Below are 26,238 nucleotides of genomic sequence, written 5' to 3' on the forward strand. Positions count from 1 at the left end.
ATCACTCAGAAGGTTAATATAGTAGGATCGTCATCTCTACACTGCATGAAGAGAAATAACTTTCTGGCCTTGCCTCACAGCAAGTGTTCCATTTCCAACAATGGTACTGTTAAAAGAGAGCGGAGTATACGTGATTCATTCTCAGCTTTTACTATGAAATAAGTAAATTCAAGCTGCACAGACTAAAATAAAATATTCTTATCTTGTTACCAAATTTTCCTAATAGTGTTTCACTGATAAGCAGAATGCTGCTATATGAGCCTGAAGGAATAACTCCACTGTTGCATTTACAACCCAGGCACCCATTACGCTCTGTAATATGTTTAGCCAAACCAGCCACTGCTGTATTTTCATATCTGAGGGTAGGCTGCCTCCTTAAGCTTCACTTTTTCATTGGTGACTTGGAAGGCAAAGCAGTATGGCAGTACCATAGCTTTTCACTCTTTCATTCGAGCTCCATCCACTTTCTGTTATAACACTATTAATTTTGGTCAACCAATACAGTCCACCAATGCTCGGCTCAGAAAACCTACATATTTATTTAAATTGGACACGCACCTACATATGAATGTGTGATATACAGAGCTTCATCAATGTCCAATGATGCACAAATCGCTTAAGAGACATTGGCTGTATTGGAAATCTGGGTTCTTGGTTTATCATTCCTTTTGTCTGCAGGTAGAATTACCTTCTAAAAGCAGTATTGCGCCAGTATTGCACCAACTTTTGTTTTTGAATGTGAAATGTTTCTAGATCTATGGTACATTAGGGACTGTCTTGTGAAAGCTAGGAGGCTGTATGGTATAAGGTCTTCAATTGGAGATTATCTTGATTCTGATTGATTGTATATTTCAAACCATTTGCAAATGTTCGAGAATCTTTATAATATCATGTGTTGACTGCATGTTTCTGCATAAACAAATATATGCCACAACAAGATAATTTGCAACATTGTTCATAGTTTCCCTTTGTCTTCTCTTTCTTTTAGTACTTCAACTACGTCTACAGCAGAGGCGAACAAGAGAACAACTTGTAGACCAAGGCATCATGCCACGTAAGTTACTCACATTTTATTTGTACTCATGGTTGAAGAATTTAATGTGTTTATAGGAATTCTAATACTTTGGTTACTTCAATAGAAAAAAAAAAAAAAATTGATGAGGAAAAGCAAAGCTTTTTTTTTTACTTGCACACTATCCTAAATCCCTATGCACATTTAAAGGGACACTGTAGGCACCCAGACCACTTCAGCTCATTAAAGTGGTCTGGGTACAAACTCCTATCACCCTTAACCCTGAGAATGTAATTATTGCAGTTTTATAAACTGCAATAATTACCTGCTAGGGCTTCTGCTCTAGTGGCGATCTACCAGACAGACACTAGAGGTACTACCGGGCCTGAAGGAAACTTTTGGTTGCCTAAACAACGCTGGTCATCCTCACGCTATGCATGAGGACCTCAGCACCGCCGGAATCCCAATAGGAAAGCATTGAATAATGCTTTCCTATGGGGAAATCCTAATGCGAACGCGGCTATTGCCGCACATGCGCATTAGGTCTCCCCCGCCGGCAGACATGGGCAGAGCTGAGCCTGCGCCGGGGACATCGATGCTGGATTTAGGTAAGTGACAGAAGGGCTTATTAACCCCTTCTGCACCATGGAGGGGGGCAGAGGGCCTAGACCAGGGGGTGGAAAGCTATAATGCCAGAAAAACTTGTTTTTTTTCCCTGGCACTATAGTTTCCCTTTAAGTAACAGGAGTTTTTTAACAGCACTCCAATGGCCAACCAAGTTCAAGCTTACCTGTCACGTTCTCCCTCGCTGGCTGACATCAGCAGGGGGCGGTACTAAAGTGCTTGCTGCGCTCGCATTAGGTCTTCACTATAGGAAAGCCTTGTATAATACTTTACTATGGGGTTTCGAGGGACCAAAAGTGACCCGGAAGTCTCTCTAGTGGCTTTCTGGTAGACAGCAACTAGAGGTAGAATTAACCCTCAAAGGTAATTATTCCAGTTTCTCAGAAGCCTCAACTATTACCATTGCAGGGTTAAGGGACCTGGGACACTGCACCCAGATCACTTCCATGAGCTAAAGTGGTCTGGGTGACTTTACTGTCCCTTTAATAGGTTACACATGGGGTGGGCAGCAGCACTGTAGCATGACTATACAGAAGCAAGGAGAAGCTTTGGGGGAGGCTTTAGGTTTTAACTGAACATAAGTGACAATATTAAAACAATTTATTTATTTAAAATTGTTTGGCCTGCCCCTTACGTATAGTTGTGTAAGCAAGGATACATAAATGGAGAAAGTCAAAACACTTGCTAACCTGCCTCGTCGTAAGTAAACATTTTGAGAATCCTTATTTCAAAGTTTGTATAGACTTCTCCCTTTCTTCTTTAATATTATGGTACAAATGGGGGCCTTGAACAGCTTCAGCTTCTTGTACATTCCATCTCCATTTTATTCTTACCATATGTTTGTCAACTACTTTTTATATGCAAGCAATTAAATGTAGCTTAAATATGCCCCCTTATAGGTCAACTAAGCTAAACTTACAAATACAAATAAATCAAATAAAATAATAATTGGAGACAAAATCTAAACAGTAAAAATATATAACCGTGATATTACTTTGCCAATAGGTAGGTGAACACTATTTCTACTTAGTAGATTTAGCTGTATATCATCTGTATTTAGAATTAGCAATCCTGGTGAACTTGTTGAGATAAGAAGATGCAGGGTAAACAAACTGCTTCTGGTTTTAGTAAGCTCTGTGCTTGTAAAATGGAGACTCAGTTATCACAAAAGAGTACAGCCAAACACATTCTAGATTCTGTAGTAGCACATAATCAAAGGCAGTTTCTGATGATTTTTGCATTGCCTTTCTGAGAACAGATTCTGTATCTCCAGTGCTATAAAAAGACAATTGCCCAATGCTCATCAATGTATTGATTCAAATCAGCACTAATGGATGCCTATGCAGCAATTCAACATCTTCAATTTTAAAGTGAGGCTGCCATGGTTGAAGTGTTGCTACATTTTTTTATTTTCGAGCACAGCAGAGACTTTTTAAAAAAAAAAATTCATAATTTTTTTTGTGTGCAATAGGGACCACAAACAAGCATATCAAAGCAAACTGTATCATGACAAGATTGAGCTGCACATTTTTTTTTTTAAGTAACCAGGATGAAGCTAGGAGATGATTACATCTGATCAGTATTAAAAGGTTGTATAAATTAGCAGTTGTGGTAGGCATATTTATGAAAATCAAAAGCTTAAACTTTGCCATTAAAACAGGAGCTGAGGGGGGGCGGGGCCTGACCGCCAAGCTGCTTGGTCGCACAAAGCGTGTGCTCCGTGTGAGAATCCAATATTGAGCTATTTTAAGGATATTTATCCCAAACAATCTGTCAACATTGAAGCTGGGAAGAATAAGTGTAATCCTGAGACTCAATTTGTGGGGTTCCCGTGTCATAACGGACAACCTAAACTTGACGATAAAGTGCGGCCTACCGTAGAGGTGAGCAAGGGAGAGGCGGTTGATAGACCTCTGACAGCACCTGTCTCTAAGAAGCCACAAAGGATCAAGGCCCTCGTGAATGCTACCTACTTACACCACAAGATGCCCAGCACCCGCTACTGTGTACCGGGGAGAAGGGCCTGGCGGGGGAAGATCCTGATGCCGACCTCATCCTGTCAGAAGGAGCAACGTCAAACTACACCTTCCCTGGCTGGCAGAGCGAAAAGCAACCAGAGTACTGGGACATGCACGTGGGCTCCTGAGAAGAAAAAGCCTCCCTCGGGCAATCACCCACCCCCTGCAAGACCATACACCATGACAAGCCAAGCGCCACGCGGGGCATGGCCTCGAAGCAGCATCCACGTAGACGAAAGAGCTACCGCTACCCGCGGCAATACACCACCCAGGCATTCCGCCCCTCTCCATCAGAGAGAGATAAGGACTGTTGGCAGGTTTGGATCCACGGCACACAACTGCAAGCCAATGACTCAGCCTAGGGCCGGAGGGAAACCCAATATAACTGCTGGACTTATGCTGGCTCACTGAACCCCCACTTCCAGGGTTTCTGTTTCCCATACCTGGGAATCGGCAGATCATTGACCAGTAAAGCTCCTACTACACTGGAGTCTTCACTATACATGCTTATAATGCCTGTTTTCACATATTATTTTCTTTTCAAGTTTAATTCAATCGGACACTATTTCATACAAACGTCATACAAACGTATATACATGCACGCCAAAAATAAAGAATAAAAAAAAAAAAAAACAACAACCAGGAGCAAATTCTTAATAACGTAAGACAGAATTATATAGAATTGATTAACGTTAAATAGATTAAGATAACCACTAGACTATTCCTCCACAACAAAGCAAACATAAGGAGTCTCCAGGCCATTAAAGCTATTGCCTAAGGTAGAGCAGCAAAGCAATCATGGTGAGCACTAAAAATGAGCTTTGCGTTAGAGGACCTGCATCGAGCTGCTTAGCCGATGCCTATTAATGGTAGGCTGTTAACACTTGAAGACATGAGTCCACTTTTTCGCATGCGAGGACGCCACCAGTCCCAGGTGTAGTTGCACTCCCATGCCGTAGTGACATGATAAGGACAGAGTCAATCTGCCGGACCAGGGCCCAGGAGAGACATTTTATTCTAACTAGGCATTGTGTATCAGTAGAATAAAAAGTCTCTGGTGGGGTAGGCCTAGCAGAAAAAACACTCATACCGTACAGACAGGTATGATAAAGAAAATAATATTCCATTAATTTAAAGGTTCTTGAAGAAACTGATGTTTATGTAAAAATTTGTAATAACTAAATATCAAAGAACTAAGTGATACTGTAAAAGACATTCAAGGTAAATAGGATTATTTGTTTTAAGGCCAACCTCATTTCACAAGAAATGTAATAGATTTGCATGTACCGTATATACTCGAGTATAAGTCTCCGCGCCGGTCTGGTCAGCTCCCTTCTCCTCCAGTGTAAGTTTCGCGAGAGCCGCGGGGTCAGAGCCCGTGGCAACGCTCCGCGCGGCCGCAAGACTTACACTGTGAGCTGACAGGGGAGCTGACCGGACCGGCGCAGAGGAGAAGGGAGCTGACAGGAGCTGCAGGAAAGGTAAGTAAACGCTTCCTGCCAGCCACCTCCTACACAGTGCTCACCACTGGACCACCAGGGAGTGAGAGCCCCCCTCCTTGCCATGTATCAAGCAGGGAGGGGGACGAATAAAAATAAATAAATTTAAAAAATAAAATAAGATATTAATAATAAAAATAATAAAAAAAAAAATATTACTAATAAAACCAAAAAAATATTAAAATAATAATAATTAAAAAATAATAATAAAAATGCCCACCCCCAACCAAGGCTCTGCATCACACACACACACTGCACTCATACACACACTGCATTCATACACACACGCTGCATTCATTTTATACACACACTGTAAATAAATATTCCATTAATATAATTTTTTTAGGATCTAATTTTATTTAGAAATTTACCAGTAGCTGCTGCATTTTCCACCCTAGTCTTATACTCGAGTCAATACGTTTTCCCAGTTTTTTGGGGTAAAATTAGGGGCCTCGGCTTATATTCGGGTGGGCTTATACTCGAGTATATACGGTAAATAAATTGGGGAGAAAAAACAAAAACTAGCCATTCGACTAAATCTCTATTGTTGGAGTATGCAGAGAGGAATTTGATTAGTTCATTTGAATCAATTATATGCCCTTTGTTCTAAAATGTCTAGACATTCTGTTTGATGTTTTACGACGAGACAGCTTTTATGAATACCTAATTGTGATCTTTCCAACGTGTAGATTTCATGAGAAGTATTATACACATTTCACCTGGAACAAATAACTGACCTCATCACCTCTGGTTTGCATTTTTATTCTTTGAAGAATGCAAGGCAAAAATGCAAAATACTTTGTACTCCATTAATTTGTCTGAGTAACAATGTTCTACTTTGCTCCACTGAACTTTTAAAATAGTTTGATGGCCAACATCAAAATGTTCAGTCATTTAAATCTAAAAATCTTTCCCTGTGACAAACCTTCTCCACCCAGGGTCATTGATACCAATCATGTTAAAATATACCCTTTATGCTATATCATAATCCCAAATTGTGACGAAGGAGGCCTACTGTATTTCTTACAAGCCTGTTTTAATTGTGACATTCTGCAACATTTAGCTTGCCCAAAGGATGGTTTTTGTCCATGACTAGAGGTACATGACTTTTCCCATCTAACAAAACACATTTTTCGTATTTGAGTCTCCCATAGATGGAAAGTAAACAAGGTTTATGGGACAGACCGTTTTTTTTCCCCCTCTAAGTGCCTCTAACAAGTACAGTATAAGAAAAGATTAGTGCAAACAGAGTTAAATGAGAAAAAAGAGGAAGTGGAAGAAAAGAGGAACAATGTTATTTTAATCCAATTCATCACGAAGGCCGCACAATATTCACACCCTCTGCTGGGAAAAACAGACATCGCTCCTTTCCAGTTTTACTTTTCTGACTTAAAAGTTAAGCAGTTTTATTGGATCATCAAGTACACAGTAGCATTTCGACCTCCTCAAGCTGTACTCTCAGCCTTGTGATATGCATCTGGCTCCAGCTGATCGCTCTCAGCCAATGAATGTACCCCTGTGCATGAGATATGCACAGAATTGATATTAGCCAGCACATACGTCTAGTTCCTCCAGGGGTTAATGATATACTAATGACACTGCCAGGGATGGAATTAAACCTTCAGCAGCAAATTAAAATATCTCTGTATGTACAATGTTTCATACTTAAAGCACTATGACCACTTCAAAACACTGAAGTAGTCATAGTGCTTGGAGTAACCCTTAAAGGTACTCCAGGATAATCCCGGCACCTCAGTGTCTTTATAAACAAAAGTGGTCTTGCACTCAAGTAAGTGATTTTCAAAGGAAACACATAACAGTATGCAAGACATTTTCTGTTCTTTATCTAACAGTTTGTACGCTGGTTTTTATCAGACTGTCGGATGCATTCTTTCTAATTTTTGTATACTGATACCAGGATAGATTCCTTAGGATAGCTGTGACAAGGCACTTGTTTTAGCCCAAGCAGTGATATCTAACCTTGGGACCCAGATGTTTGTGAAATATATACATGTTGAAATGTAACTGTCTTCTCTTTTTCACTTTTTTTCCAGCATTAAAAAGCCCTGCTGCATTTCACGAGCAGATCAAGAGCTTGGAACGCGCCAGGGTAAGATATACAATATCAACTTTTGGGAAAATATAAAACAGGTTCTTTTGTTAATAATATACAGTGCTGTGCAAAAGTCTTTGGCCATCATTAGATTTGTTGTTTTAGCAATGGTATAATGACCATATATAATTACTTCTATAGTCATGTGTTATTCAAGCTGTTATAAAGAAATTTAAAGAATCAGAGCTTATGGCCAAAAAAGACCAAGAAATCTTTCAAAATCTTATGAGAAGTGTCTGAGTTTCTTCTTTGAGAGACCAGAAGAAGCCCAGCAAGGACCTGGCTCAGCATCTGGCAGCTTAATCAGGATGCCAAGTTGTCCATTCTACAGTCCAAACACGTTTGATCAGCAGTGGTCTTTGCAGAAGGGTAGTAGCCAAGAAACCACTTTTTCTGAAGAGGAACAAGGTGAAAAGGCTAAGGTATGCAAAGATTGGAATGTATACCTTTTCACAAAGACCATTCCTGATCAAGCTCCTTTGGACTGTAGAATGGCCAACTTGGCATCCCGATGAAGCTGTCTGATGCTGAGCCAGGTCCTTGCTGGACTTCTTCCAGTCTCTCAAAGAAGAAACTCAGACACTTCTCATCAGATTTTGAAGGTTTTCCTGGATTTCCAGTCCTTTTTTTTGTCTATGACCTCTCATGATTCTTCAAATTTCTTTAGAATAGCTGGATACCACATCTTGAGTATCCATTTTGTCGATTTCCCTTTAAGAGTGGCCTTGCATACAAATTTCCTGTTTTTCTGGCTGTATTCTAATAAAGAGACAGAGGAATAATTATATATTGTTATTATACCATTGCTAAAACAGAAAATCTAATGGTGGCCCAAGACTTTTGCACAGTACTGTTTCACAACTGTGACAGTGGAAGTTGTGTGAAACCACATGCACAATGCAAAGACATTTCACACATTGCTCATAACAACGAACAGCTTGGAAAAAAAAGAGTTTCATATGTTGTTTTCACATTTCCAACAACTTATAGTGCTGTGCACTTCTACTTTATACACTGCAAATGAAAAATAGTCCTTGTAATAAATTGATCTCTGACCTACAGACCGAGAATTTCCTGAAACACAAGATCCGTAGTCGACCAGAGCGCTCAGAGCTTGTAAGGATGCACATTTTAGAAGGTAAATAGAATTTTGTTTTTTTCCATTTTGCAAAACTGTTTCTGCTGTAAAAAAAGAAAAAACTATTACACAGCGTGCTATATTGTTATGTAAGATGTGATACAATACAAGCATTACACTGGTTATACAATATAAACAATGAACACGTAGAAATCATTTTCCTTCCAAAATATTTTTGGGGTTTGTTTGTTTTGGAAACACAGTAATAAAAATGTTATAGAACATGCTCTGCTAATGGATTTTTGTTACTGTGGGCATTTATATTTAGAGTAAATGCCTGTAACTAAATAGAAGCAAAACTGATATAAACATGCAATAGTGATCATTATATAGTGAATAATTATTGGTGTAGACACAGTGGTGATTTGAAGAATAAATGTGTGAATTATTTGTTTTAGTTTAATCCTGGCTGTATCATGTGCCCAAGTGGATTTTCAATTTTAGTTTACCCGATAAACCTCTTGTTTCAGCTTATGAATTATCATTGAAACGCCTTAGTTACATTTGCTACGTGCCACTTGGTATTCCACTCCCTCTTAGACTACAGAGATAACAAATCTAAAATAGCTGCATTGTTTAGACATGATAGTCATACTGCCCCTTCTACTTATTATGTCCATTATACACCTTGAATCCTTCGTAGCCTCACAAATAGGATGCTTGTTTGCTCTGACATGGGAAAGCCCGTAGAACAATGGATTTTAAATATTTGTCTGACATTGGTAGATCATTTTTTTCCCCATCACATTGCATTATGCAAATGTATGTTGAGAATATACATTCTAGAGCAACAAATCTTGGATTCTACTGCTAAATTCAGTGTTAAAGCAGAGATAATACATTCTTTAAAATATTTGTATATACATCTACAGCATTTTGTGTAACTGCGTCTCTTTAACTTTGAAATGGTGTTCACATATCCATATAATGCTGTAATGAAAAAGAGCACTATTTTATAAAGTAGATGTCACATTAGTTAGTTTTTGTATTGAATGCCCGTGGAGTGTTAAAAACGAGAATTTGGATACCGTGACCTACCCTTTTGTAAAATGCTTGTACAGATATTTTTTTTCAGTTTGGCCAATGTATAGAAATAATGAGATTAACTCAGTGGCTTTCAGTTGATTGGGAGAACATTTGCATTCTGATGAGTCACCAAACTGCGTTTCAAGTATTAAGTCTATAAATTGTTTGTGCTACGGGCAACAAGTTCCAATCTCCAACTGTTCTAATCATGTCTTTGTATGTGTTACTATTGTATATATTAGTTGTGTAAAGTGCATTTGAAAATTGAAGTAAAAGAGTTGACAAGTTGTGCCTTTCCCATTTTATCATCTGAAAGCATTTTGGTCATACAGACCACATCATGTCATTGAAGTGGTAAGTGTGCAGTACCCCTGTCCTTGTAACCCTGCAATGTAAAACATTGCAGTTTTTTTTTTTTTTTAGAAACTGCAACATTTACATTGCAAATGTAAGTACCCTTCTAGTGGCTGTCAGCACGACAGCTGCTAGAGGTGCTTCTGCTTCTCTGACTGACGAAAACTCGTCCACGTTACATGGAAGCCTCCATAGTAACACATTGTTTCAGTGCTTTTAATGCTATGGGGTAGATTGAATGCGTGCATGATTCTTGCCATGCATGCGCATTAGCTACCCAATGCTCTATGAGGAGCATTATATTGGACCGCACTGGAGGAGGTAAAAGGTAAGTAAAACATTTTTTTTTATTTTAATTAAATTCCTTTAAATAAGAGTAGGGATAGGGACACTATAGCGATGCATCGTGTGTGTGGTCAAGCAGTGACTTTCACAAATTTATTTAAAAATAATACTAGTTTTTAAGCTCAGAAATACACAGTGACGTACAGAAGTAACATTCCTTATCTTTGCATGGTTTATTAGAAATGTTACTGCAAATATTTTATTAACTAGAAAAACAAATAGCTGGCTAAGAACCAGAGCCATGCATTATTTAAACCTAACATGATTCAATAGCCACTCTGATAGAAATGGCTACATTGCAGGTAAGATTTCAGCCGTTCAGTTTCATAGTCTATAAAAGATATGTGAATGTAATCTCCAAAATAAATGATCCTAAGCAAATTCCCAAATCCAAAACTGTTATAGGGGAAGCGGACACAAACCTGGTGCAAAGTACAGATTACTAACTAGTGGTAGCCAACAGGTAGTTTCAAAGCTATAGTTCCAGCCAGGCTTTATTTAGTGCAATACATGCACTCCTATCTTTGATATGCATTATACATTTTAGTTTAGTTTACATTTTAGCTTCATTTCAAGGGAAAAACAAACATTTGATAATTCAGTAATTTCTAACTCGTTGACATAGCAGATGTCCTGCGAACTCCATTTCCCTAGTCCTTTTGGCTGGCTTAGCATCATGAGAAATATAGTTCTTGAAAATCACAGCATTACTACTTCTTTTTATGTATACTTATAAATGTGTATATTGTCTTTGCCTAGAACAAAGTACACTTTGAACCAACAAGTTATTTATTTTTGAGCCCTAGCACTTGCCTGTCAAGGAAAATAACGTGAGAATCTGAAATGACGTTGGTACCTCCAGGGTAAAATGGCATTCTGTCATTTCCGTGTCTGAGTAGCACCTATTGTAAAGAGGAATAACATTGTTTATTATGAACTGGAACATCTGGTCAGATGAGTCACAGACACAAACCGCCATCCTACAACAATATCACCAGATCCACAAATGCCAAATAATTCTTAATGTTGGCCAACTCAAAACACTGCATGGAGATGGCAGATAAACGCCGTTCTTCCCCAGGAAGAGTTAACCCTTTGAGCAACTGAAAGTGACAGACTTAGGAAAGTGTTAAAATGATAAAATCAGGGCAAATTCCTAAAAGTGGGTTAGACCCAATGGAAAGTAAGAGGAATTACACGTACATTCCATGATGATGCCTTCACTTTTGCATCTAGCCACCACTTTTACAGTAGCAAAACATATAATTATTTTAGAAACTTCCAGCTCCTGGAGGATTGTTGGGGAGGTGGGGAGCAGCACCTAGTAAGACTTTTCAAAAGCGGTTTGACGCCTTACCATGCGAGGGTGCCAGTCCACTCCTTGCACCATAACCACTACAGTGGGCTGTAGTGGTTATGGCCCTTTAACAAAGATAAGTTAAAATAATATTGCCCTAAACAATACTCTGTCAGTGGGTTTGTCTGATGTAGATTCTGAAGGGTTATTATCTTATTATGCAATAGGCATTGGTGGATGGTGGATACACAGTAAAAACAAAGAAAGGTTGCGCCAAAATTAACATTAAAATTAACAAAATTAAAATTTGGCGCAACCTTTCTTTGTTTTTACTGTGTATTCCTTATATAGAGGGTTAGAGGGTTACCCTCTATAAGGTCGCTGCCTGTCCAATATATATATAATACACCCCTTTTCTTTCATTGGTGGATGGTGGGACTTTTCATGATTAAAAATGTTAATTCTTATCACTTCAAACTCTCCTTTTCATTTAAAATGGCATTTATACATATATATTTTTAAATGAAATATTTAGATTTTTGCTTTATCGAAAAATGTTTTCTAAGCTTGAGATCCTTCACCATTTTTGCTTAGTTTTTTTTGTTTTTTGTTTTTTAAATGCAATTGGCAAATTGTCTCGCCGCCCGCGAGAAGTCCTGTGAGCGTGAGTTGGCCGTATGGGAGAAGGAGAGCATGATCAAAGGCAGCAGAGAGGTCAAGAAGTATTAGTATGGAGTAGTGGCCTTTGGATTTAGCTGCGATTAGGTCATTAGTAACTTTGATAAGAGCAGTCTCAGTAGAGTGGAGGGGGCGGAAGCCAGATTGAAGAGGGTCAAGGAGAGAGTTGGAATTGAGGAAGTGAGACATACAGGTAAAGACAAGTCTTTCCAGAAGCTTTGAGGAAAAAGGGAGCAGGGATATGGGCCGATAGTTAGAGGGGGTGGACGGGTCGAGGGATGTTTTTTTCAGTATAGGTACTACAGTAGCATGTTTAAGGTCAGCAGGGACAATGCCAGAAGAGAGAGAGCAGTTGAAGATGTGTGTTCAGGAAGGCACAAGATAAGGTGGGATGGGACAGGATCAAGAAGGCAAGTGGTGGGGCAAGAGGAAAGTAGAAGCGCAGCCACCTCTTGTTCAGTGGCAGGGTATAAAGTCTGAAGGGTAGGATAGGCATGATCTATGTGTGGTTGAGAAAGAGAAAGGCAAGGTGGGGAGAATTCTTTCCTTAGCTGTTCAATCTTGTCGGTAAAGTAGCATGCAAAGCTCTCGGCTGTAAGGTTAGTTTGAGGGGTGGCCACAGCAGGGCGAAGAAGAAAGTTAAAGGTGTCCAAGAGATGCCTGGGATTGCGGGAGCATGAACTAATGAGAGAGGAAAAGTATGACTGTTTGGCGAGGGCAAGGACTGCGCTGTATGAACACAATATGAATCTATAATGGAGAAATTCTGACTGGGTGCGAGGCTTCCTCCAGGAGCATTCAGCACAGCGGGAGCATCTTTGCAGTTAGCGTGTTGATTTAGAATGCCACGGCTGGGGGCGTGTCCTCCTCGAGGTGCATGTTTGGAATGGGGCTGCAGTGTTTAAGGCAGAGGTGAGGGTAGTGTTATATGTGGAGTGACAGACAGGAGAGGGAAAGGATGGATAGGAGTTCCTAATCAATATCAGATGACAGCTGCTGGAGGTCAATAGCATTAAAGTTCCTTCAGAGTTGAGGGGGGTTAGGGAAGTATGGTAGCAGATGGCTTGACTCTGCACTCCTCCGCACTTCCTTTGCTAATAATCAGCATTTGGAGCACACATCGATCATACAGTTTGACACTCTGAGACTGCAGAGTCATACCGTTGCTTTGGAACACTGATACAGTTCCAAATCTCTCCTTCTAATAATTGTATAATGGGGGAGGCGACAGTTTTTTTTTGTGTGGGTTGGACAGAACCAGCATTAGATTAAACACAACTTGCAACCACAAAACATTGAAATACAAAATGGAGTTCTCATTTAACGGTTTAAATGAGGCACAGATTTATCATTTTATTTAGCGTAGATATAATGCATGTAAAAAAACACATACATCTTTTGCAAAAAAAATTCCAGGTCTCTCTTGTTTCTGCAGTGATGTCATCAACAAAATGTCTGTAATATCTCTGACAATCCTACTCCCACTTCTTCCCTTTCAGTAGAAGTTATACAGTCTCCACAAGTCTGTATAGTTCTCATAATGCGCATGTATTTCACATCCAAGAGGATGGTAAAAAAACAACCACAGTGTTTTTTGAAGTCCTTGATCAAGTACCATAAGTAGAGTTACAATTTCTCAGGCCTCATGTGGTTACATGCAATGCATTGTTTATTGTAGCAGAGCAGGCCTTCCTCAATGCAGTTGGATATTGGATACCTTTTAATCGATGTTAATATATTCCAGTTTAAGAATAGATTACCGAGGCAGTGGTGCAATTTAACAATGGATTGCCAAGCAAATGCACTTTTCATACTATGTCCATAAATGAATTTTAAGCATCAATAAGCTAGCAGGAATTATTTCATGCACAAATACAGTAACAGAATAATAACCATCTCATGCAATGAAATTGAACAAAATGGAGACTTCCTGGAGAAATGTAATTGAAAAGTGGACAAAAAAAAAATTCATATGTATACATTCATGCATGTCCGTATATACATCCTCTCATTCAACATGCTTTCAATGTAAGGAGAATTTGACCTAAATTGTTATAATCTGTTTAAATTATAGATTGGTGTTCTTTTATTAAGCAATTGGCTTTTTATTTTCATTTTTTTGTGTACCATTGTAACAGATTTAATAATTAAAATAATAAATTATATTCTACATGGTTGAAGTGTCCATTAATCAGTTTATATCGTACATTTTCCTCCCATTATAGAGACACTGGCTGAACCCTCACTTCAAGCTACTCAGATGAAACTAAAACGGGCCAGGCTTGCAGATGACCTCAATGAAAAGATTGCGCAGAGGCCTGGTCCTATGGAATTGGTTGAAAAGAACATCCTACCAGTTGACTCGAGTGTTAAAGAAGCCATTACAGGCAAGTGCATAGGTGATGGTGTTGTCAGCATATGTAAGAATGTAGCTTAACTTGTCTTTGGAATCTGTATAGTCACAAATACTAAACCAACCGTGTGATTTGAGGTTTAATTGATAATTTCTGAGGTTACTATTTTATTGGAGTGCACAGTTTAGGGGCAAGAAACCGAATTCCAATCTCTCAGTTAAAAAAGACAATGAAATGAAAAAGCGTTATCTGATATCCGATAATGACTAAAACCTTGGCAGTTGCAGAGGCAGTAAATGCTGGGAGAACTTTGATTATTTGTTTTGTTTTGTTTTGTTTTTGAGGTAGGGTAATGTTTTTTATTTTATTTAAGAAGTAAAACGCATTTGATAGAAAACAGAGAGTGCGCCCGAAACCTTGCACCATAATCATTAAAATGCGCTGTAGTGGTTTGATACTTATAGAGGCTCTCATAAGAACTGATAAATGGTTCCTTTTTTACTTGCACTTTTGAGGCATTGTTTTTACCTTGTAATGTATTGATGGATTTCAGTTATACCTTGCTGATAAAGCCTACAGTGATCCCTTGGTTTACTGACTCTCTCATACAGAGTAAAACCTGCCTGGAATTTTTAATCAATTTTTAATCTTACCTTTTGGAAGTGATATGTTTGATAACGTGGAGTGTTTTCCTCTGTAATGGCACAGGGGAACTTAACACAGTTTTAGAATGCCCCCCACACCCAAGCGGTAAAATCCCATAAGGTGGGCTCTTAAGCTTTATCTGTTCTTGAATGTGCATTCAAAATATATATATTTTTTTCTTCACTCAGGTCAAACAACCTACCCTGAAACCGCAGATGCTTTTTCATTTGACGAAGACAGCAGTGATGCATTGTCCCCAGAGCAGCCAGCAAGCCAAGAATCTCAAAGCTCAGCAGCCTCTCCTGGAGAAATGAAAGCTAGTGATTCATCTTCTCCTATGTCAAACACTACCATTCAGGTAGATCATAAACTGAATTTGCTATTAAAGCTTTCCATGCAAAATGAGTGTGTCTATTGTCCAGTGACCGTAAAAGGAGTACGAGAGGTTATGTTACTAATGGTGGTCGATTTGCTTTGTTCTATTTGAACCATTTTAAAGAATTTTGTGTGCAAAGGGTGCAGTTTTTTTTCCTTATTATTAATGGTTCAGCTAAAACCTGGGTGGCTGCCTTCTTTCTAGTCTTCCTCTGATTATTGTAAATATGCTCAGATTGTTCCACTAAACATTGAATTGTGGTGAACTAAAAACCAAATGGCAAAAACTAAACTAAACTAGCAAAGTTTGGGGGGAAAGGCTGAATTTAAGAATTTATCCAGTTTGCTGTTTTCACCTAACTGTTTCAATTTATTTTCAGCTTATCACAAGTCACTGTTTAGTGAATAAATCTAGCTGTGGTTTATTAACTAAATACTGAATTCTAATGAATTGACAGCCGAAATCTAAAGTTTAGGCTTAAATAGCCAAGATTTCCAAATCTTCACTTTCTGTCTTGTTTTGTAATTTGGGTTTCAATTTACTACGGTTAAATGTTTATTGGGGAAAAAAAACATTGCATTTGTTTTTGTAAGTGAGAAATATCCATTGTAATTTAAAAAGCTCAAATAAATTTTGTAACACAAACTATAGCAACCCTTGCAGCAGCTCTACTTCTGCGTTCTACATTGAACAGTGCTGCATAAGAAAATGTTGGTACTTTAATATTACCAATGCAGATGCAAAGACATAAAGGAAGCTCTTCTGATCTTTCTAGATTTCTAACTAAATGCATTCTATCTCTAGCATAGACACCTAGCATATTAGTAACTTCCCAGCTTTTTTTTGTAACTTGCACCATTTCCTTGAAATGTGGACAATGCTTTGCTCTAAGACAGTGTGTAGAGCAATTATTGCAGGATTGCATTTAGCTTTTAGTTACTTCACTACATTCTTCTGCGTCAACCAGTGGTTTATGTTTCTAATGCTGACCTAAATTAAGCTTCCATTCAGCAATACGTAATACACTGTATCCCTCTCTAAGTAATACTATAAGCTTGCCCAGTTAGTGGAGACAAAATATAGGAGAATACCTTTTTAGTGCTCTGATAAAGCTGAGATGCAGTGTAAGAAAAATTCCAGACACATTAATAAGTATACAAATCCAAATACCAATACATATATGGATGCACAAAGAGTTCCAGGAAAGAGCAGGATTGACAGAGGAAGCCTACCATTCATAACTTTATTTAACAATTAACCTTGTTTTTCCCTGGAAAGACTGAGCCATTACGCAGTCTGTTTAAAAAGTCTGCTATCCATCAAAATGCTGCGTTTTACCATAACTCTGCTGTGCATTCATAGTGGGTACTTTCTCCAAGGTATTTCAACTTCCTGCCTGCGTGTGTTTATTGCCTGTGTCAATATATAATGTTCTACTAGGATTTGGGGGTTATTTAAAAAATTTAATCTTGGCTGACCAACAGCACGTAAGACTTACTGATTAGATACCCCTGCCATTAGTGGATTTGGGCATTGAAATCTAAAAATGTTTGATTATTACATTTGGAAGGGATTTTGTTTCACAAAGCTTGTATTATTATTATGGAGTATTATTACTATGTACAGGTTGCAGAAGAACAGATTAAGCAGTTTTGAGGGGTCAATGCTCGGGCTGTGGTGGGGGGAGGCAGGTGCATCTGGTCTCATTGTGTTCCGTCCATCACACCATTTCAGTAGCCAATATGGTTTGGACCGGAGTACATTGAGGCTTTGCCATGCGGGCGTGTTTAGAAAACAACCAGTCTGTGATCGTGACGCAAAGAGCTTTTTGGCGTCGGTTCAACATTCCGCACATCAACAGCGTTCCAAATGCGAACACAATTCGGTCCTGGGTTAGGCGGTTGGAGGAAACTGGTACCACGCTTAGAAGAGGTACACATGGCCGACGCAGGTCCATAAGAACACCGGAAGATGTGCTGATACCGGAGAAACTGACGGAAGCCAAGCACAGAGAGATGGACACAGGTTTCTTCAGGAAGGAAGAGATTCTTTATTGGATCACCGATCGGGACTCAGAGGGACTAGCGTCACCAAAATACAGCAAAGTCTGAGCCCCGGACAATAGTGCAGGCTCCTTATATAGGCATATAACTCCTCCCATATTAAGCTCCACCCGCACATTCCCTTGACCAATCAACACAAATGAGAATTAACTTCCTGTTTGACCGCATGGCTTGTCCAGCACAATGGAGGAGGGGGAATACTATATCCTGTATTCTTGCACATGCTCCGTACACTACTGATCGTATCTTGCCTCGTGCAACCAACTGATCGATACGTCAGCATATGCACGTACACATGCCACGTGGTAATCTCGGCCTACTAAATTTATTTTTACCGAGATTCCACCACATTCCCCCCTTTGATGCCTCTTGATATTTTACAATTACTTGAGGCATCACTTAACCTTGGTTTGCTTACACCGCAAGTTACCTTGAACCAGACCAGACTTATCTTATGATGTGAATCTTTTAACACTCATCTTCCTGCATTGGTTCTCCCTGATCTAAAGCCTTATACTTATAAATCGCCATTATCTGTGCAGCAGCCTTCCTCTCTGCTATACTTCCTATCAGGCTTTGCACAGACCTAACTACTAAGGGTATAAGACACGGTAGGAGTAGACACAACAGTAAAATCAGTAGGACTCCACCTACCACTGCCTTAAGCCCTCCAAACCACTCATACCAGCTACCAAACCAACTACTTGGATTGTACCCTTTCCATACCTGAGTAGGCACATGCGCTAGTTTAACCATATGGCTAGTAAGCTCAGCTATTGCTTGCCCTTCGTCATCTATTTGAAGACAGCAATTGCTTAGGTTAAACTTCCCACATACACCTCCCTCTACTGCCAAAAGGTAATCCAAAGCTAATCTATTTTGGTAGACTGCTGTCCTCATCCTGGTGTTATGCTTCGCTAGAAGATTGAGCGCCTGTGATGTCTCATTTGTGATAATCTCAACCACCGCCTGTAATCTTATAATACGGTTGAGCATATAAATAGGGGTTCTATAACCAAAAGTACCATCCTCAGCCCACGTGGCTGGCCCATAATAATCTATGATACGCTGGGGAGGCCATTCATTATCTTCCCAGGTACCTATCTCTATGGGTCCCCTTTTCTTCCTATGATTCACATCATACACTTTAACACCTAAAGTCTCACCTGTTTCAATCGGTAACAAGAAGAAGGATGGTTTGAGCATACCCAACACACATGCCCCTTCCCAGTCCTGTGGCAGCTCCGAATAGGCTTTCTTACCACAGATCCAGTACAAATTTGCTGGGGCTCTCCAGGTAGATGTGATGGATAGATCAAACCACACGTCCTTTAAATTGGCATATCTAGCAAACGGGTTAGATGGTTCTGAGACATTTGAAGCCGACCACCAAGTTGTATTCTTTGTATCATCATCATAAGCTTTTTGCCCTAGACAAGTTAATTCTCCTACAGAAGTGTTATACATTATTCCTTTCCTTGCTATGCAAACATAACCTATGATGGAGGTCTTTAATCTCCACTCAGATTTACCTCTAACACTCATATGATAATCGGCTTGTGTAGATATTAATTGGTCAACTGCCTCAGAACCGGACATTACCTCCTTTGCTTCCCAAGGCCATTGGTCTCCCATGTTAGTACCTCCACACACACAGCAGTTGGTAACATTAAGACTACCGGCAATACTTTCAGCTAGATCGATGAACAGGTTCTTAGCGTTATGGGGGATCTTATTATCTATACTCATCTCTTCGTAAAAGGAATGGTATACTTGATGAGTCTGGGAGGATACCGTATCAGTCTCTATTCCTATAAACAATAATGTCCCAGGATCTAAACCCGTCCCGTATATTTGAAACCCAAATAAATTTCCATACTTATCTAAGAACTTGTCGGGGTTATTAATGAGTATATGGACTGGGTTGCATTCCATAGACTTACAATAAGGGCTAGTCGGCAACTTAGTCACTATCATGTCTTTGTCTACTGTCTGTCCCCAAGTCGCCCACCCCACACAAGACCAATATGGACAAAAGTTATAGTCTTTATTTGGGCATCTAGGACTCACATATTTATTTTTACTACTGGGACAAATATATTTATCATTAGACCCATACGTCCTCTCCCATCTAAGATCCCCACATACATTCCACGGCTTTCTACCACTCGATATCGCTTTGCACGCATCAAATAGCAGAACACCCGAAGAATGTACGGATTCTAATACCGTCTTATTAATTAGGGTCCCCTGAGGATCTCCATTCCTGAGAGTCAACCAAATTGTACGAGGTTGATACTCCGGACTGAAGCACTTAGGTTCTCCTACTCCTAAATGGCACACACTATAGTCTATATTTAAGTATCTACATCTCGATACATCTCCTTTACACTCGTATTGTGAATGCCAAATTAGGGTTTGGGAAATATGGTTACCTGTTCTCGTAGTCTTAATGCATACCTCACAGCTAGGAGTGTCGGTACCTCTACCTTCCTGAATATAAAAACACATATAAATAAACACAATCAAAAGCACATCTTTCGCCGTCATCCTCAGTCTTCGTCCGTGCGATGGAACCTCAGCTTCCAGGATGTGAGGGCTGCAGGGAATGGAGTTCTGCTCGTCTTCACAGGTGTCCCTTCGAGACTTTCCTGGCTTATACACTATGTGATGGTAAGCGGACAGGCTTTATTATGGCCTTCTCACTCACACCTGTAACAATAAAATTTGTAATCCACAATAATTCCTCGTTACTCCGACTGAGTAGTGCGTTTTAACCGGATCTTGCAGGGATTCTCTGGATCTGCTGTAACTTGCCAAGAATCGACTGCTGCTGGTTTAACCCTGGAGTGATGTATCCACGGAGTCACTTCTGCTACTTTTATCGCTGTAGGGGTAGACAAAAGAACAACATAAGGACCTCTCCACTTGGGCCCTAACGGTACATTATTCCACTCTTTGATCCACACTTGGTCTCCTGGATGATAACTATGAACAGGGGGATAAATATTCACATGTAATCTATCTTGTACCCATTTCTGTACCTCCTCCATAGTCTTACCCAACTCTACAACCTGCTGCCGGGTAATTCCTTCTCCCAACTGACTCAAGTCCCCCCTTAAGTTACCAAGTACGGGAGGTGGTCGCCCATACATAATTTCAAAAGGAGAGAGGCCCATCCTTCTGGTAGGGGTACTGCGGATTCGCAATAGAGCTATAGGTAAGAGAACGTTCCACTTAAGTTGGGTTTCCTGACACATTTTAGCCAACTGGTTCTTTATAGTTCTATTCATTTTCTCTACCTTACCAGAACTCTGGGGTCTATATGCAGTATGAAGCCTCCACTTTATACCAAGCATATGAGTCAGTTGTTGTAGGCACTGGTGAACAAAAGCTGGACCATTGTCCGATCCTATAGAACAGGGTAGTCCATATCGGGGTATTATTTCTCGTAGCAGGAATCTCACAACTTCTCCTGCTTTCTCTGTACGAGTAGGACATGCTTCTACCCAGCCTGAATAGGTGCACACAATTACCAGCAGGTAACGATGTCCGCCCGATTTAGGCATCACTGTAAAGTCTATTTGTAGATCGGACATGGGGAGTCCCCCCATAAACTGGACTCCTGGTGGTTTTACTGGTCCTTGTCTTGCATTATTCTTAGCACACGTTACACATCTGCGTACAATGGCCTGAGTCAAGTTGGACAATCTTGGTATGTAGAAATGTTTTCTAAGAGATTCTTCAGTACTGTCTCTCCCAGAATGTGTCCCGTTGTGATAATTTTGGACAATTTCTACCGCTAGCGATGCTGGTATAACTATTCTTCCATCTTCTAGCTGATACCACTTGTTCTCCAGATACTTTCCCGGTTCAGTCTTTAACCACTCCTCTTCTTGAGCTGTATAAACTGGAGTCCATTGGGACAGTGGAGTTGGTATAAGAGCAGCTATATGCCCCACATACTCCTGTCTTCCTGATTCAGCAGCACGCTTAGCTGCACTATCTGCCATCCGATTTCCCTTGGTTACATCACCATCTCCTCTCAGATGCGCTCGACAATGTATGATACCGACCTCTTTCGGCTCCCACACTGCTTCCAATAGTTGTAGGATTTCGGCTGCGTACTTGATTTCTTTGCCTTCTGAATTCAGTAGTCCTCTTTCTTTATACAAAGCTCCGTGGGCATGAGTGGTTAAAAACGCATACTTAGAGTCCGTATAGATATTCACTCTTAAACCTTCAGCCAATTGTAACGCTCGTGTTAGTGCTATTAATTCTGCCTTTTGTGCTGATGTTCCTTTCGCCAGTGGCCGAGCTTCTATCACCTTGTCTATTGTTGTCACTGCATATCCTGCATAGCGGATCCCTTCTTTCACATAACTACTGCCGTCGGTGTAATATTGAACATCGGGGTTCTGGATGGGAAAATCACGAAGATCTGGTCTACTTGAGAATACTTCATCCATTACTTCCAAACAATCATGTTGACTTTCAGTAGGTTGTGGCAAAAGGGTAGCTGGATTTAAGGTGTTTACAGTCTCTAAATGCACTCTTGGGTTTTCACACAACATTGCTTGATACTTGGTCATACGGCTGTTACTAAACCAATGATTTCCTTTGTAATCCAACAACGTCTGTACTGCATGTGGGACTCGTACATAAAGTTCTTGACCCAGAGTGAGTTTATCGGCTTCAGCTACTAGCAGGGCGGCTGCAGCTACGGCTCTTAGACAAGGTGGAAGTCCGCTGGCCACTGCATCCAGTTGCTTAGACATGTAGGCAACAGGTCTTTGCCATGATCCCAAGTACTGTGTCAATACTCCCACAGCCATTCTTCTTTGCTCATGTACGTACAGGTAGAATGGTCGTGTGTGATCAGGTAGACCTAATGCTGGGGCACTCATCAAAGCCTTCTTCACATCTTCAAATGCCGTTTGCTGTTCTTGGGTCCATAAGAAGGGGTCGTGCTCTGTACCTTTGATGGCTGCGTACAGAGGTTTTGCCAGTATCGCATAGCTGGGAATCCATATCCTACAGAAGCCTGCTGCCCCCAAGAATTCTCACACTTGTCTTCTATTCTTGGGTATTGGTATTTGGCAGACAGCTTCTTTTCTCTCTGGCCCCATAATCCTTTGACCTTCAGAGATATGGAATCCTAGATACTTGACAGTTGGCAAACACAACTGAGCCTTCTTTCTAGACACCTTGTATCCTGCCTTCCAGAGAATGTGTAGTAGATCGTGCGTCGCTTGCTGACAGATTTCTTTTGTAACTGCTGCTATCAACAAGTCATCTACATATTGTAACAAGACACACTCTCCTGGGATGGACTCGAAATCCAGTAGATCTTGACTTAGGGCTGAGCCAAATAGGGTAGGTGAATTTTTAAACCCTTGGGGCAGTCTTGTCCAAGTCATTTGGCGTTTTGAGCCCGTTACAGCGTTCTCCCATTGGAAAGCGAAAATACATTGACTTTCTGCGGCAATTCGGAGGCAAAAGAAGGCATCTTTGAGATCTAAGACTGTGAAATAAGTAGCCCCGCCCGGAATTAAAGCAAGCAGGTTATATGGATTGGGTACAACTGGATGTATACTAACAACCGCATCATTGACTGCTCTCAAGTCCTGCACAGGTCGATACTCATCTGTACCGGGCTTTTGAACAGGCAGCAATGGGGTGTTCCAGGGGGAAGTACAGAATTTTAGGATACCATACCGTATGAACTTATCCAGATAGGATTGGATGTTCTTCTTAGCCTTCTGTGGGATGTGGTATTGTCTTAGGCTCACTGGATAAACCCCAAGTTTCAGTTCAATTTTTATAGGTGGAATATTGCGGGCCAGTCCTGGTGGGTTGTTCTCTGCCCAAACTCCTGGTATGTTAAACAATGTCTCATCACTCCTAGGGTTTTGGCTAGTCAACACTGTATAAAGTCGCCACTCTTCTTCCTTTGGTACGGATAAAGTCATAATACCTGAAGGTCCATTAAACTTCAAGGATGTTGTTCCATTTGGTAGGAACGTAATCTGCGCTTGTAATTTTGATAGCATATCACGTCCCAGCAATTGGACTGGACATTCAGGCATATAAAGGAATTGGTGTTTTACTACGTGGCCTCCCAATGTACAGAGTCGACTTTTAAGAACCGGTTTTTCAGCACTTCTTCCAGTTGCTCCTATCACAGTAATAGTCCTTCCAGATGGAGGAGCAACTAGATTAGTCACCACTGAATGTTCAGCACCAGTGTCGATCATGAACGCACTCCTTTTCCCCCCTATTGATACATCGACCATAGGCTCCGCTCGACCAAGGGGGATGGAGCCCGGTCGGTATCAATAGTCCTCCATGACCGTGTCAGCCAATCCTACGAAGTCCCTACCTTCTCTATCGCGGGACCTTTGCGCTGCTGGAATATACCTGTCTTCCCTAACACTTCCTCTGTTCCCATTACTCCCTCTATAACCATTACTCCCTCCGGGGCCTCCTCTACCTCTCGCTCTGCCTCTAAAGTTTCCGTAACCTGTCCTAGGTCTGTCTCTCTCAGACTGTTCCCTTCGCGGGCACTCATTTCTCCAATGCCCTTCTTCCCTACAGTAAGCGCACTGATTTTTACTTAGAGGTTCCTCATTCCATCTATTATCGCCTCTATCTGGGCCCCGTCTATCTACACCTGCGATCGCTACCGCTAGCATATCAGCCTTTTTACGCATCTTGCGCTCTTCCTCTTTCTTACTTTCTGTATCCCTATTCATATAGACCTTATTTGCTACCTCCATTAGTTGGGTGATGGACATACCTGCAAACCCTTCTAACTTTTGTAGCTTGCGCTTAATATCTCCGTATGCTTGGCTGACAAAGGCGGAGTTAACCATTCGGGAATTGTCTGCGTCTTCCGGATTAAAGGGGGTGTACAAGCGGTACGCCTCCAATAATCGGTCATAAAAGACACTGGGCGCTTCATCGCTTTTCTGAATCACCTCAACTGTCTTCGACATATTAATGGCTTTCTTTCCTCCTGCTTTCATGCCAGCAATTATAGCGTCTCTATAGGCTCTGAGTTGAACCATATCAGCACCATTTACGTTCCAATCGGGATCGGTATTGGGATAATGTGTTGCGGCCCATGCTGCTGGATTAGCTTGGTTCAAAGCACGGGCTCTATCTTCTAATGCTTTAATGGCTGCTTGATTTATTCTTGTCCTTTCCTCATTGTTAAATAAAGTCATTAGTAACTGCTGGCAATCAGCCCATGTCGGATTATGCGTCTGTACTATTGAGGTGAACAGATCAGTCATGGCTTGTGGTTTCTCAGTATACGAGGAATTATGGGTCTTCCAGTTTAAAAGGTCGGTAGTGGTAAATGGGACATATACGAAGACTGGGTCAGCGTGTGCCATTTGACCTGCGGCATCGATATAAGCTGACCCGGGATTTAGGCGAAGAGGCATCTGATAGTGCTTTAATTGTTGGGCACCAGTCAACTGTCGGGTTTGGATGGGGCTACGTAGAGAGGCGTCAGTCATGGGTTCCGGTCGGGGAGAGATAGGGTATGGGGATGTGGGAGGTTGGTTTTGGGAAAAGGTGGTAAATAGAACACTTCGAGCCGAGCTAGATGAAGCTTGACCGGAAGTCTGAAGTGGCGCCAAATCAGGATATTCGTTTTTAATGGGGGTGGGTTCTGGTTCCGGAAGGGGAGATTTAGTACGAGGGGGGGTGGATCCTGTACTGGAGGAGGAAGCGGAAGTGGATGAGGGTAATGAGGGGAGGGGTGCAGGACTTCCTGCGTTTGCGTCACTTCCTCTTAACGGAAAGTAAGGGGGCGGCAAAGGGATCTCGGACTCAGGGGGCGTGTCCAAAATGGGCCTAACACCAGTCCTAGTGGACGAACAAGTCCTAGCTACCATGAGGCGACACTGCTCCTCGTGGCATGTCTGGAGCCATTTTGGCGAGTCATTTACGGCCTGTCTCCAACAGTCAATATAAGGAAACTGGCCGTAAAGTTCAGGCCTACCTGATACAGCCACGTGTAAGCGTTGTACCAGAGTTGGATCCAAACTGCCACGTGGCGGCCATGCCGCAACCAAAGTAGGCCACTCCCTAGTACACAAAGTGACCAAACGTACAGGAGACATCTTTACCCCAAAATCACAAACTTTGAATCCCTTTTTAAAATTCTTAACCATACATCCTAAGGGATCCGGAATCGTTGACTGCGACGCACCCATATTTAACAATGGAACGTCGTCGACAACGAATACTATACACGCGTACTATTCAACAATCACACCCGTTTCCTCTGGCAACAGCACCACGTGGTACGGTTACCAAGTGAAACGTACACAATAACAATAAACACTCAGGGAATTCCCGTACACACACAGCTGTTACACCAGTCACTATATAATCAATATTATGCCCTTTGGCGTAACTGTACAGTCACCCACGCTATAATTCTCTATATACGAATTACCCGTCTATAACACACCCCAGTAACATCGTCTTTTACAAATAGCGGTTACAGTACGGTTAGCATAGGTCAAAGCACAAGTTAAGGTCACAATACAATTATTAGTGGTTATGGTGTTAAACATGCAATGGACGACAATGATTAGTACTTATTATACAATGTCAGTAAATATACAGGGTTATGGTACCGTGCACTATAATACAGCAACACACTATTAACACTCTCG

General features: G+C 40.9%; 1 protein-coding gene across 6 annotated transcripts in view; it reads left to right on the forward strand.

The window, feature by feature from the left end:
• Nucleotides 1-26,238, forward strand: part of MRTFB (myocardin related transcription factor B) — a 285,293-nt gene that overhangs the window by 216,731 nt on the left and 42,324 nt on the right. For all 6 annotated transcript variants that reach the window (XM_063430294.1, XM_063430295.1, XM_063430298.1 and 3 more), the window contains 5 exons: nucleotides 989-1,054; nucleotides 7,208-7,263; nucleotides 8,329-8,404; nucleotides 14,330-14,491; nucleotides 15,292-15,461. In XM_063430294.1, coding sequence (XP_063286364.1) covers nucleotides 989-1,054; nucleotides 7,208-7,263; nucleotides 8,329-8,404; nucleotides 14,330-14,491; nucleotides 15,292-15,461 — 530 coding nt within the window. The remainder of the gene's footprint in view (nucleotides 1-988; nucleotides 1,055-7,207; nucleotides 7,264-8,328; nucleotides 8,405-14,329; nucleotides 14,492-15,291; nucleotides 15,462-26,238) is intronic.

The sequence above is a fragment of the Pelobates fuscus genome, chromosome 8 (assembly GCF_036172605.1).
Source record: "Pelobates fuscus isolate aPelFus1 chromosome 8, aPelFus1.pri, whole genome shotgun sequence".
NCBI classification, from domain to species: Eukaryota; Metazoa; Chordata; class Amphibia; order Anura; family Pelobatidae; genus Pelobates; species Pelobates fuscus.